Source organism: Perca fluviatilis, chromosome 20 (genome assembly GCF_010015445.1).
Source record: "Perca fluviatilis chromosome 20, GENO_Pfluv_1.0, whole genome shotgun sequence".
Lineage (NCBI taxonomy): Eukaryota > Metazoa > Chordata > Actinopteri > Perciformes > Percidae > Perca > Perca fluviatilis.
The window spans coordinates 8197495-8212740 of record NC_053131.1 but is presented as its reverse complement, the minus strand read 5'-3'; the positions used below and the strand labels follow the sequence as shown (position 1 = coordinate 8212740).

At 42.1% G+C, this 15246-nt stretch overlaps 1 protein-coding gene across 1 annotated transcript in view; it reads right to left on the bottom strand.

The window, feature by feature from the left end:
- Positions 1 to 15246, bottom strand: part of atrn (attractin) — a 179053-nt gene that overhangs the window by 122252 nt on the left and 41555 nt on the right. The window contains exons 11-12 of the mRNA XM_039785823.1: positions 9489 to 9573; positions 4215 to 4438 (exon numbers count right to left, since the gene is read on the bottom strand). Of these exons, the coding sequence (XP_039641757.1) occupies positions 4215 to 4438; positions 9489 to 9573 (309 nt within the window). The remainder of the gene's footprint in view (positions 1 to 4214; positions 4439 to 9488; positions 9574 to 15246) is intronic.

The following is a 15246-nucleotide window of genomic DNA, read 5'->3' as shown; positions in this document are numbered from 1 at the left end:
CAGTGGCGCGTGTTCACATAAAAGAGGCGGTGTTTGCACAACATGACCAATAGCCACATATTTTACATAAGAAGAGCAAACTATAATTCTACATAAATATGAAAAACACAGACACGGTTTTACAGGCAAAACGCAATACATACATTTTTTAGGTACATGCTGCTTCCTAAAACAGCAGGACAGCTGGCAAAAAAAAAATAGGCGACGCTGTAGATGCGTAAATCACAACACTTATCACTTCCCTCATCAGTCAGGCACAAGACCTGACCATAATTACACTTGTCCTTTCCATAAACGGTCGTTGCTTCAGCCTATTTGCAGTTGCAACCCTGGCAGTGGAAGCGATCGTGAGAGCAAATAAAAAATATATAAAAGCACCTGCTTGAAAAAAACTCTACTGGACTGTCGGAAACGTGGACGTTGCGTGTCTAGATTCTACTCTGAGTTACAAACTAACGGTAGACAAACTGAAACACTTACGAACAACTTGGAAAATGCTGCTTAAAATGTCAATTGACTCTGAATCGTGGGAGGAAGTAGTAAGACTGTCTTCTAGAATATCAATCTGTAATAGATACAAAGAAATGCAGTTCAATATTCTACATAATGTTTACATATCACCTTATATATCTCCAAACTGTCCTAAATGTAACTCAGCTAAGGGCACTAGATATCACTGTGTTTGGGAGTGCAAAGTCATCAAGGTATTCTGGCAGGCAGTATGCAGTGAAATCAGTTTGGTGATAGGACAGACAGCCCCACTCAGCCCACTCATGTGCCTACTGGGGTTTATACCTGACCCTTTGAGAGCTCACAAAGAGACTGTTCAGTTTCTCCTAATGCTGGCTCGAAAGGCTATAATGGTCAAATGGGTTGGTAGCGACGCCCCCGCTATTCAGATGTGGAAATCTCTGTTGTAACTCTAGAAAGGTTGAGGTATTGTCTCAATGGTAAATCGCACCCATTTAAAAAAAGTGTCTGAAGATTAAAAGGCCATAAACACAAACTGGATAAAATGTAGGTACAACCATACGATGAGATGCTGTATGTATATTGTCCACATGCCCATAGATATGGTTATTAATATTATTTTCTGTGCTGTGTTTCTGCTTTTGTTTTAATATGTTTGTTTGAAATAACCAAAATGTTTAATAAAAAGAATATATATAAAAAATATATAAAAACATAATTCAAACCGCTGTGCGCAGTGGCAACGCACGGCTCAAGAAGCCAAGAAATAGCCGATATGCAATTCCCTCCCATTAAAATCTATAAATTTCATAAATATACCCATCAGGGAATGTTAACGGGGTTCTCGGTCTCTAAATGTTTTTGTATGAGCGCACCCCTCTCTCACCCTCTCACCCTCTCTCTCTCTGCGCACCGAGCTCCGCCTGATCTTCTATAAGAACGGTGACGCCGTTATCAATCGAGTGATTGGTCGGTAGGCGGTGCTTTTACACCGGTTGATCTCTAATCTCCAACATAACCTGCTCCCGAGCGGGTTAGGTGTTCAGCCTGAGTTACCACTACGATTGAACCCGGTATCAAGTGATGCACCTTCGCGATACAGAAAACCCTGGGTTGAAACTGAAGTTAGCTCGTTAACGCCAAATCTTGCTTCATAGTACAGGCATCTGGCCTCATAATGAAAGCATGTTTACCTTAGTACAAGTACCAAAAAGAAGCTCCGTTACCTTGTTCTAGTTCTGCCTGCAGAGCCTGGTAAAAAAGTATAAAGGTTTGAAAATTTGGGTTACTTGTGCTTATTTATTTTTTATGTATTATTATTTTATTGATTTTATTTTTTTTAAGTACTTGAATTTACCTGAATTATTTTAATTTAAGCTATTTTGTAATTAATTAATTTTAATTTATTTTATTGATTGGATGAACTATAATTTGCCTAAAGATGATTATTTTGTATTTTTGTCCGTCTGATTGAATGCTTGTGTTAAAAAATAAATCAGACGTTACTCAACAGTTACTCAGTACTTGAGTAGTTTTTTCACCAAGTACTTTTTTACTCTTACTCAAGTAATTATTTTGATGACTACTTGTTACTTTTACTTGAGTCATATTATTCTGAAGTAACAGTACTTTTACTTGAGTAAAATTTTTGGCTACTCTACCCACCTCTGGTTACTTTCCACCACTGCCAGACTTCACACTTCTCACAATTTAAAGATGCAGTAGGTAAGACTTATAAAACTAACTAACTGTCTGTCATATTTGCTGAAACTGACCCTATGTTCCAGTAGAACTACATGAAGCAGGTCAACAGGCTCCTCTGGCACCACCTACAGCCTGTAGTGGGATTTGCAAAAATCCACTGCTCCCTGTTCAGATGCACCAATCAGGGCCAGGGGGAGGGTGTCTAACTGCGTGTCAATCACTGCTCATGCACACGCATTAATTCTTCCTTGTGGGGGGAGGGGCTTAGGAGACAGTTTGGGCTTTAGCAGAAAGGGGGGAGGAACTGAGAAGTTGTTGATGTTCAAATTCATTGGCTAAGTCCTGGATCTTCACAATCCTACCTACAGCACCTTTAATGGTTATCTACTCAACTATTGTAATATCTCATTGGGAATTTGAGCCACAGGCCTAAAATGGAAGCACAGGGAATTGATTTAGTTTTTTTCCATATACTGCTGTTTAAGTAATTCAGATTCTGCCGTCAACACTTGCTGGAAATCAACACTTGCTGGACATGAGGTTTCTTTTGGGGAAACTGGGGCAGGGTGACTGCCAGACAGCAGCAGAGGAGGAAGGCCTCTCTGGTATTAAATGTGGCTGAAAGATATATTCCGAGGCGCAGTTTCCATCTGTCTGCTCTTCTGTAGACACCGGGAAATGGGACCGGCCGCGTGGGGAAAACGGAGGGGCTTTTTTGTGACAAATGGCAACAGCAAATAGAAAAGAATTCTCAGCGGAGAGAGCTAGCTGAGCTGTCCCTGAAGATTACATCTTCATCTCTCTCTCTCTCTCTCTCACACACACACACACACACACACACACACACACACACACACACACACACACACACACACACACACACACACACACACACACACACACACACACACACACACACACACACACACACACACACACACACACACACACACACACACACACACACACCTTACATGTAGTGAAATGTGTTTATGGGACACATCAAAGATGAACACACACATGCACACTCCCCCATTAACTCAGGCAATGAGCCAAAGGCCGAAGCTAATAATTATTCTATTCTAATATATCATTATTATATCGATATCGTGACATGAGACGTGACATTGTCTTGGATTTAGATACCGTAATATGGCATAAGTGGTGTCTTTTCCTGGTTTTAAAGGCTTCACTACAGTAAAGTGATGTCATTGTCTGAACTTAGCAGACTGTTCTCTTAGTTCTTTTATTTGCCTTTACCCACTTAGTCATTATAGCCACATTACTGATGATTATCTAAAATCTCATTGTGTAAATATGATATAATTATTATTATCTTCGTCACAATATCGATAGAGGTATTTGGTAAAAAAATATTGTGGTATTTGATTTTCTCCGTATCGCCCAGCCCTAATTATTACATTTTAAGGGCTCAACTAACAACTACTAAATTAATTTAAAATGTCAGAAAATCTTGAGAAATGGCCATTATAGAGCCCATGTAGACATCTTCTTTGTCTGACTAGCAGTTCAAAAATACATTAAATTTAAAGAGAAAAGCAGCTCCTCCTATGCAGCTGCTGAACACTTGACATCCTGGCTTGATAAATGATGTAGACGATTATCAAAATTGCTGTTGATCATTTTCTGTCCATCAACTAATCAGTGGATCCGGTTTCAGCACATAATCAGACATACAGAGATGACATCATTGACAATGAGAGCAGGACAGTTTCTAAAGATGCATGACTGCCATGTTTTCTACGTTTTAAAACCACACACACACACACCCCGGGTGAGACATTTTCTTTTGCTATTTTAACTCTGATGTGCAAGACGTGCGTTGGCAGTTTGTGACAAACGAGCCTTTTTTTCTGCCAGTTTCTGCATGCCATCGGATACCAGTGTTGTAAACGCAGATGAGTTCTGCAGACGCTCAATAAGAAAACAGCAAAGGAACTAAAATAAGCTTGGATTAGTTTCACATGGCAGACGTGCACCAATGCAGAATTTTCACAGCGATGGCAGGCGTCACCTACATGATCGCGTGTTGCAGGAGGCCGGTAGCGGCTGCGGTTCCATTCCGATGGCGTTGCTCTCCCAGGGCAGGCAGGTCCCCTGGGTGCTGTTCCAGATGCAGTGGATCCCTGGCCAGGCCTGGCTGCAGGACGCCGGGCTGGAGAAGGCTGCGCAGCTGGGCGAGGTGTACATGAGGACGTCACTGAGCAGCAGGCTGTTGAAGCCACCGAACACGTACATCACACTGTCAGACAAAAGAGGAAAGAGGTTAGAGGGCTACAGGGTAGGGCTGGGTTAAAAAATAAATAAATATATATATATATATTTTTTTTTTCAGATTTAAACTGATTTTGATCCAAAATCGATTCATACAATCCAAGAATCGATCTTTATCACATGAAACTAGAAGCCCTAAGGAATCCATCGGTACCAACTATGTCATGCTAGCTTGTCGGAAAGGGGGTTAAATAACACTCCAAGGTTAGGCTACATTTTGGCGAGGGAAAAACTGGCAAAAGGGGTCCCTCACCTTAAGATATCTGAATGAAATGTCACTCAATACTCACTGACCGTATAGTCTGTAGAGCTGCACTTTATTGTGTGTTCTTGTTAAATAAAAAAGTCTGTTAATGTAACAGCTTTTGGGTCAGTTCTTAATGTAAACATTGATACTTTTAAGAATGCAGCAGGTTTGTGGCCAGGTTGGCTCAGTTGGTAGAGCAGGCGCACATATGCTGAGGAGGTTTATGCCTCGACGCAGAGGTCCAGGGTTCAAATCCGACCGGTGACGATATCCTGCATGTCTTCCCCTCTCTCTCTCCACTTTCTCACCTAGCTGTCCTATCAAATAAAGGCGGAAAAGCCCCCCAAAAAAATCAAAAAAAATATAATAATAAAGAATGCAGCAGGTTAGAGAGAACCTTAAACAATTGTAAAATCTCTTTCATATCCAAAATAATTGGTATTGTAACTGAAATGTTCCTAACCTAACTGATATCGAATCCAAAAAGAAATAAAAATCGGGAATAAAAATCCATTCGGGACCTCGGAATCAAATCGATTCGGGAAAATCATGGAGGACACCCAGGCCTACTACAGGGGAAGGGGGTCAGAAGACGTAAGGGATTCAGGAAGTAAGACCAGCAGCTTTCTGCCCCGCAATCTTCAGTTTCTACCTTTTGTGCACAGCGAGCGCCAGAGAAGCTTAGTCCAAGTGCTCTTCCTCTTCTCTGGGCTTCAACCTGCCTCACAAGTCGGCTAAATCCCCAACAAGCCCTCTCTTCCTGTGTAGATGGACCTGAAAGACCCCCCCTGCTGTGTGTGTGTGTGTGTGTTTGCCACTGTGTGTTTGGATGTGGGGTTCAGGGCATTTCTGAACATCACTGGCCTCTGTTCAGAGGATTAGTGTGCGACTCTGAGTGTGTGTGCTTGCAGGCAGCGGCTTGGCAGGGTGGATGGGTAATTTGCACCAGTCTGATCAAAAGTGCCCTCGGATTATGGAGGGCACACTTCAAACCGTTCGCTCTGGACGTCCTGCTGAGCGCACGGATCAGGAGGAGGAGAATGTCGGAGTTCTGAATGGGAACAAAATACAGTAAGTAAGCCGCTTCCTATTTTTCCTCATGTAAAAGATCAAAGTTATTGCAGGGAGGCAAAGAATGACTGAGACAATGACAGGATGCATTAAAGCTAGAAAAGTTAAAAGTGACAAGGCACAAAAAGAACACTTCATGCAGAAATGCATGTTTAAAAAAATATTTTTTTTTTTGTAGAGATTTAAAGGAAGTCACTGATGAGGCAAGACTGTTCCAGAGTTTGGGGAGCCCTGACAGCAAAAGCACTTCTCTTCCCTTTAGTTCCAAGTCTAGACCGGGGGATTGCAGGATCTGAGCTTAAGTGTGGGTTTGAGCGGGTGTGCCATTACGGTCATTCCCCGGCTGCAATGACGACGCAGATACTGCGAAAGTCTCAGTTTGTTAACCCTGAGATGAGGGAAACTGTGGGGTTTTAAACCTGAGAGAGAGGGGGGAACTCCAGCCCGTTTCAGAAAGAGAGGGAACTTAACCTCAGAGTCCGTTACTATGGTAACGGAGCCTGTAAACCTAACCTGGTCGGGAGCAGGTTTTCTTCTCTCAGTCTCCTCCCTCTGACACAGCACTCTCTCATTTCCTCATTCATTCATTCATTCATTCATGTCTGTATCAGGCGCATTTTAGCGCAGTTTGTTATCTGCATAAATAAAAAAAAAACAAGGTTGGTTTATTAACCATCTTAGGCAGAATAAAAAAAAAAAAACAGACGATCCCGTTGATGAAGAAGCTCTATTACTGCAGGGAGTTAAACACACGTCGGGAGATGATATTGAGGCCCCGACTATAGATGCATTTTCATTTCCAGATACTAGCCTACCTATTTGAGCGGTATCGTTTTTCATCACAGTCCAACAGATATGTAGGCTTAGGCTATATAAACTTATCCATCCTCATATTAGTAACGTCACCCATCGTGGACATGCTCTACATCCCAGTACGTTCTTAGTGTCGCATTGCGTTTTTTTTTGCAAACTGTAGTTTTCTTTACAAAACTGGTGATGCGGAGCATTGTAGTAAAGCCACTGTATGCAGAGCTGTCAGAAAAATGTGACTCGCTCTGAAACGTGTTTTAAACTTTTTGTAGTGTTCCTGGACCACTAAGAGCCATTTAAAAAGGAGTTCCACAGTATTGCAGGTGAATGATGTAAACCCTTTGAAATAAGATTATGAATTATAATTCTGTTAATGATGGTGCTGCAGCCTCAGAATGGGATTAGTAGGCCTAGGATTTTTTCGCCCGCAGGACTGCACCTACCGTAAATGAAGTAGATTATAGGTTCAAAACCATTTCACCAGTAATATTATACTTATGATTAAATATGATATTAACACACTATTAGAACTCACAAATTTACTCTAGCGCCAATTTTCCTCCACGCAAATTCTCTCTCTTTTGCAGCAGCCGCTGTGTTGCTTTTTAAACGAAATACATGTTCAAACTTGCTGTATGTGCGCATGAGTATTTCCGCCGACCAGTATGTTTGTGGTTGTTACCATGGTGAACCATAGTATCATGGCTCCATTCATGCTGCCTTTTTATTGTGGCGGTGCACGCGCTTAACTCTGAATGAACCTACTCTTGAGTTGATTGAACCAACTTAGATCAGCTGTTCTGGAACCGAAAACCCAGAGGTTCCCATCTCAGGGTAAATCAACTCAGACATCAGGGTTAGACCCAGAGTTTGTTAAACCTCCTTCCTGAAAGGGGCCCCAGATGAGGAAGACCCAGAAACACTGACCAATCAGAGCAGACTGGCTTTATTTTCAGGAGGGGGGCTCGTAGAGACGGACGCTAAAACAGAGTGTTTTAGAAAGACCGTCAAATAAAATGAAAATAAAAATAATGTATTTTTTTTATATTAAAGCATGTAAACATGTTCTAGCAGAAACCCGAAATACTAGTATGAACCTGAAAATGAGCATTATATGGGACCTTTAAAAAAAATCGATTCTAAAATCAACCAAAGGGCCAATGCAAAGAGGCTAGAATGGGGGTTAGAGTAGGTGATTTGTTTGACTTATTCATGAAGTAGCAAGTGAACGCCACTACTTTCCCTTCAACAGTCAAATTGAACTTTGATTTTAGAAGAACTTTTTAGAGTGCGTTTTTGCAGACGCTGGTAATCGCGACAGATTTTTTTCTGCACTACATTTTTCATTGTTTTTCTCAATCTATTATGTATCCCATCATTTTGTTTCTGTGCCTTACCGTAAAGTGCTTCGAAACGTTTTCTTTTCAAAGCAAAAATGTTCCAAAAAAAGAGCTTACCGCTCTCGAGTCTGTCCGTGATTGCGTTGAATCTGAATTGGATCAACGAACGAATGCATGAACAAACTCTTAATTGCTCCTGAGGAACAGGAGTCAACAGTGAGGATTGACTCAACAGGGCTGGTGATTCATGTAAATATTTGATGCCTTCTCCACAACATATAATTTAATATGGATCGCTGTGTCTTGCTCTGCTGGCGGTGCAGATAATACTTACCGATGAGTCATCCCTTCTGGTTGCGGCACCATCCCCATCACAATCTATTCATATCGCAGACTAATAATGAAATGTCATGTATGAACGCACAAAGGATTCTTTTTCACAGTAACAAGCTTTTTTTCAGCTATATGTCTCTGTCAGCTGGCCTGGCTTTAAGGGTTTGCATTTTTCCCCATGCTGCCACAGAGTTTAATTTGTTTTCCTTGTCAGCTGAGCATTTGGATTTTTTTCTGAATTAGAATATTGGAAAACAAGCACCATGTTCCCACATTTCTTTTGGGAGTAAATAAGAATCAGGAATTTAAAATATTCTGATATTATATATATTTTCAGTTTTATAAAATCATTCATGTAATCAGAGAACATCAGCAACCTGGAAATTCCAAGCGCACACATATGCGACCATGAATAAAATTTCCACACATCAAGTAGCTGACGTTAGAAGGATTTTAATGCTGTGTAATGTTTCGAGCACCAGGCTTGGGGCAAGGGATGTGCAGGTTTTTTTTTATCCTCTCATCATGAATTAAAAAAACAAAAAAAAAACAACAACAGGGAAGCAACCGAGAAAACTGTGATTTCCCATTAGGAAAGCTGAAAAGTCCCATAAAGAGAAAAACTGCATCCCAGCTCATATTTACATCAGATGCAGATACCAACTGAACATGTTGGTTTGTGTAACCCATTCCATTTGTAATGTTGTTATTGTAATACCATGAGTGCATAATTAAATGTGAGTTGGCCCCGGTGGAAATAAAACCAGTCACCCCTGGCTACAAGTACTCGAGAAATAAGGGTGCTGAGAGAAATCAGGTTAGGGTTGAAAATATTAGAACACGTTTTTATGCACTGCAGTAACCTGGCAGACTTCTCCCCTACTTATTTCCTGCCGATTTTAACCAAGAGTGGTACAAAATAAAAAGGAAAGAAACAGCATTAGGTGCCGCGCCACACTGAGCCTCCACAACATCTTCAGTGCTCCTTGGCAACGGTTTTACAAGTCTGTAGGACTCTGTGGGAGGAATACAATACCATTTGTGTTAATGTCCCAATTGTTATGTTAATGGCAAGATCCTTTGTTTAGTTTTGATCTTACTTTGGTTATAATTTCATTAAGACCTTTTAGCCAAAAATACCTTCCACACATTATGCGTAAAGCCTTTCTGTGCAGCACTCTGCGTTTAGTTACAGTGAGTGCTGCGTAAATGATTACCTGTCACTGAAGACTGCCGAGTGTCCGAAGCGATTGACGTCATGGTAGAGGTCCGGCCGAGGCAGCACTGTCCACTCGTCACACGCTGGAATGAAAAAAGACGACACAGAGGGGTCAAACGGTTGACCTGCGCTCACACCTTAAAGCACGCGCGTCTTCAGCACAGGTGGTTAGCGAGACCTTCAACAGCTCATATCCCCGTGTCAATCAATGAGGTGGCAAAGTGTCCTTGACCGAGACGCTGAGGCCCTGACGGCTACAGGAGCAACAAGCATGGCGAGAAAAAAATGCAGCCAGGCATGTGAACAGAAATACACTCAGAAAATATGTTTTTTAGGACTAAATACGACACAGAAATTGCCAAGGCTGGGAATTCAGCCACTATTACTACTACCTTTTTTTTTTTGTTTAAAGATAGTTTACGGGAGACATTAATGCCTTTATTTGATAGTTGATTGCACTAATGTGGTTTGCATTTTAGACGACTAGCCCGCGGCCATGTCTGTGTGCAGTATTCTCTCTCTTTTGTTCCCTCCACCTGATCTGACCTGATATCTTTTATTACTCCTCCTCCTTTGGTATTAGGAACAAGCGATGTACAGACATAATGTAGTGTACGTAATGCATGTATATTCACATAATGTCACTTTTGCTAGTTAAAATGACAAACGTCACTTGGTGGTAGATTATGTCAGCTATCCCCCATGAGGAATTCTGAGTAATGACAACAAAACTGTCGGCCCGTCCACACTTCTAAACAGAGACTTTTGTGGAGCGGTTAGTCTGAATTAGCTTTGTAGCAACTCATTTGGCAATGACTTGAACGTAGCAGACGTTCATTAATATCAAAAAGTTACGCACCGAAGCTTTAATGTTAATTCCAAAACCGCTAAAATTATGTTGTCTGGTTAAGGTGCTCTTGTCTGTGTACTCCTCAAACATCATTTCTCAGTTTGTTTTCATTTAAGTTATCCACCTGATTGCATCACATCAATCTTAGGAGAATGTCCCAGTCAAACCTGTATGCTTATCATGTCAATATTTTACGCTGTTGGACTTAAACTCTGCATTAAGACCTGCAGTATTTAGAGCAAGTAGCTTGTGAAAAATAGGGTTAATCTCCTCTGCTGCTCTCTCTCATTTTCAGCTTGTAGCTACAGGTTCGGAACATTGATTAGGCCGCCGTAAGAATCTCTAGTGTTTGTGGCTTATGAGCCAACAAAAGGTGACAACAGATCTAAATCTTTAGCTACTCGTTACCTCACCGTCTTACCTGCAAATGTTAGAAGCAAAACGTAATGAGATTGGATAAGGGATTTGAAAGGATACAGATTCGTTAAACAGATTTCGGTACTGGATTCAGATTTGATAAAATACTGTTGAACGCCAATCTTGCGTCCCTCTCAAGGCTGATGAGCCCAACAGGAAAAAGATGTACCTGAACAGGAATAAGTAGGCGCACTATGAGCCCTGATCTGGTGATTTGCAGATTTGCAAGGACAGCTAGACGTATACTGTAGTTTACAAGCAGGCCTGATCTGATTTTGAAGGTCTTTAGGCTACGATCACACCGCAAGTCTTAATGCCTAATTCCGATTTTTTGCTCAGATCCGATTTTTTATTTGGCTGTTCACATTACCTTTTAAAATGTGGCCTATATCAGATTTCAGTGTGAACTATTTGCGGTGTTGAAATGACCCGCATGCGCAAAAGAACAATAACAATGACATCAGACGCAGCACGCTGTTACACTAAAGTTAGGGAGGTTGTGAAGGAAGTCAGCATTTTCACTTTTATTTCAAAATGTTTGTGTAATGGCAGCCATAACATTAATGAGCAGGTGCTGAGGAGGAGAAGAATGAAGACAATGAGAGACAAATTGGCTGTTTTTGTGTTTTGTGGGGTTATGGCTGCAAATTCACTACAGAGGTCTGTGTAACCGGACCACCGATTTGCACGTCAGGACCGCTACGGGCCACCACCAAAGTTTCCTCTGGCTTCGCCCTCGCACGGGCTCACACTCCACCTCCCCAACGGTGCGGGCGGGACGGGCCGGTGGTCCGCCCGACCCTGAGTGCCCGGGATCCCACCTCAGCCGGCGCGCGCCAGCCCTCACTTTCATTGCGCCACGGGGCGACCCTCTGACTCCTTGGTACGTGTTTCAAGACGGGTCGGGTGGGTTGCCGACATCGCCTTTTTACTTGAGCCGATCCCCGCCCTGGCGACGCAACGTGGTTGGGGCACACGGAGGACAGTCCGCCCAGGTTGACAGCTGCATCGGGAGCAGAGGGCCCCGCCCCTCCCCGCGGGGAGAGAGGGCGTAGCGAGGGTTATTGAGGTAAAAGTCGCATCAAATCCGCCTTGGTTGTTCACACTGCGGCCAGATTGAAAAAAAATCAGATCTGGGTCGGATTCAGGACCACATATGGAAGTGGCCTGAATCGGATTTGAAAAAAAATCAGATCTGGGCTAGATTTGAGTGTTCACACTACCTCTGAAGAAGCCTGACCTGGTCACTTGACCCCAAAAAAAAAATCGGATTTGGGCCACTTTTGCCTGCAGTCTGCGTGGTTCCCAACAGTTTTGGCTTGTGACCCCTATCAAAGCTTACGGCCTTGATGTGGACATACATGTATGCGTGGATTGTAGAAGAGGGTTATTTTTTTCTCAGGTTGTTTTGAAATTTCTAATACAGTTTCCAGTATGTCACAAGAAAAGAGGGGGAAAGAGAAGAGATAAGTCAGAAAAAGTGAACATCATTTTATGATACAGAAGTACATGCTTCTCCCACTGATCCCATGAATCATCTTGTGACCCTTCATGTTTATCTTGGGGTCCTGAGCCCCAGTTTGGAAACCACTGCTTTTAGATGTTTTAACACTAGGTCAAGTGAAATATGAAATGCGGTTCCAAACAACAAGGTTTAGCCCAGTTTTAACCCCAACCTCGAGATGTCTTGACGTCCATATCATCAAGTCAACGCATGCTGGGTGAAGAAATGAATGAATAAGGTGATGAATTCCTTTGGTCTTTAAATTAATCTGCAGCGCTATGTGACTGTGTACAGCTGTCACGAACCTGTACAAACAAAACAAACAAACAAAAAAAAGAGACTTGGCATTGGAAGCCTGGGAGTCAAAGCTGCTGGAACACAGGACAGTGGCTGCAGCACATCACCCTCAGTCAGTACTATGCAGTGCAAGTCATCATGGGGCTCCCAGAGGGGAGAGAGGGACATCTGCGAGAGAGCTGCACATTCACAGGTAGACACTGCCCTCTGGCGGCGTGCGCCGGTACTGCAGGTGGTGTGGCGCATTGCCCCCTCAAGAGTGGGGATTTATTATGACACCGTCTACGGATGTCAGGACAGCGGACGGCCCTTAAATTCTACGCTCTAATTGAGTTCAGCTCGTTAAGGATGGGCAATTAGTCCTCGACGCACAGCTCATCTCAACTGTAATTACCAGACAATTACAGGACCGCTGCTACTGACACCGACCCTGCAGCTGGCTGCTGGGGGGGGGGGGGAAATAGTCTACGTGTCTCCTCCGTTCAATTACAGAGGATCGTGAGTGGCAGGGACGAGAGAGAGATGTCCAGTACTGTAAGAGCTGAGGGAGTAGGGGTGGGTACCGAAATCAATACTTTTAAGGCCCCGACCGAATAGCCTTCTTATTATCGAGTATTGAAAAAAATGCCTCGTCATTCAATACCCAACTACTATACCTAAGGAGGACATGTCATCAGCGTCAGTGAGCCAATAAGCATGCAGCATGCTTCTACCAAGATCTAATAATGTTTGTGATTGGCTGTTTAACCCTTGTGTTGTCTTCCCGTCGACATGAACTTGTTGACCATTTCGGGTCAAAATAGAAAATGAACTTTTTTCGGCGCTTTTTTAAAACAAAAACGTTTTATTCATGGTCAATAAAATTAATTTATATGAAATTATACCTCATTTTTTTCTTTAAAAAAGGCATTCATTATGAATTAAGATCAGAGGATGTTGAGTGGATCACAGACTGGTATATGTCCAAGTCAGGATACTGTTTTGAAACCATTTAAACATTTTAAACACCCAAAAATCAATGGAAGTAATCATTAATTTTGCCTTCGAAGAATGTTGTATGGGTTCCATACCATACAACGTGCATCCATGTTATTTTTGGGCCATTTGGTTGAAAGAAACCCATATTTGACATATAAAAAACCCTTTAAAAAACGGGTAAAATTTGACCCAAGGACAACACAAAGGTTGCACGTCGTAGAGACACAGGAAAAACTCGACGTTACGCACAGAGACAGGACTCACGTAGTAGCAGCTGAAACATAAATAATAAAAAAATGGTGCTGTAATGTGTAATGTTGTAATCCATTTTTGATACCCAACCCTATGAGGGAGGGAAAACAACAATACTCATTTCTAAGGTTCGACTTAAATGTAATCTCTCTGGGGAAATCATGAAATAAATAAATAAATAAATAAATATAAAAATATATATATATATATATATACACACACACACACACACACACACACACACAATTACGATAGATAGATATAGAGATATAGACTGCTGCTATGGGAAATGGGACACCCTGTTACGCTATTTGAAGTTTGTGTATAGGGGCCTAGACACTAGCAAATATTTACACACATCATAAATACTATCATATTGTTAAATAAATAATACTGAACTGTTTTTAACACTACTCTGTTGAGCTGAAAAAGGGACGTTTGTTGTTGGGGATGTTTCAGTCCCAACATACAATTCTCATGAACAAAAGCTGGTTGCACAAGAAGGGGAGGGGGTGCTCGGGCCTCTGAGATTGCAATTTCGCCGTCCGTCAATCATCTTCGTAATGACACAGAAAAACAGAATGTCCTGCGGCCATTTCGCAGCCTGCGGGAAATTCTCCCTCCCATCCACGCGGACCAAAGCCTTCTTTAATGAGCAGTATCTGACAGCACTGCGGAAGGGGGCCTCAGGCAGCTTACAAAATGAGGATGCCAGTACGGTTTCTGACAAAACTGTGCCAACTTCAATTAGGACATATCGGAGAACTTGAAATGGGATTATAATGAGAATGCAAAAAAAGAAAAGGTACACCACGGCGGACAACAATCAACTTTTGATAGTCATATTTAAGCAAGAAAGACAAAAAAAACCAACGTATTTTCTATCTTCTTCTGCTTACAGACACACATGGGGGAGTGGCTCTGTACCACTCTCTGCTGTGGTGCAGCTGTGTTGCACAAACTGAGGGTTAAGTATCTTGATTAAGGGCATCTGATCAGTACACAGAGAAGAGCGCAAGAATAAACATCAGGTAGGTGTGTGTGTGTGTGTGTGTGTGTGTGTGTGTGTGTGTGTGTGTGTGTGTGTGTGTTCCTCTCCATTACCCAGGTGATATGTCATCAGACTTTTGATTAAAGAGACTGTAACTGTACACAGAGCAGAATAACTATTTAGGGATGAACAGCAAAACGTCTTCATTCGAAACCCCGGTCCAGTGATTTAGATTCAACTTTCTCCAGACAACTACCAGCCTTTCCAGCACAGCACCGCATTAATATGCACATAAATAACTATTAAGTATATAAATAACAACAAAACAAAAAGAAGTAACTTTCAACAGGCACAACCGCTTCACTTCCTTTATCCAGGAAAGCCGTGTCCCATTCGAGGGCATTCTGCCTGGAGATATTAGTGAAACTACTAGGTGCTGGAAAATTTAAGACCACATTATTCTGAGT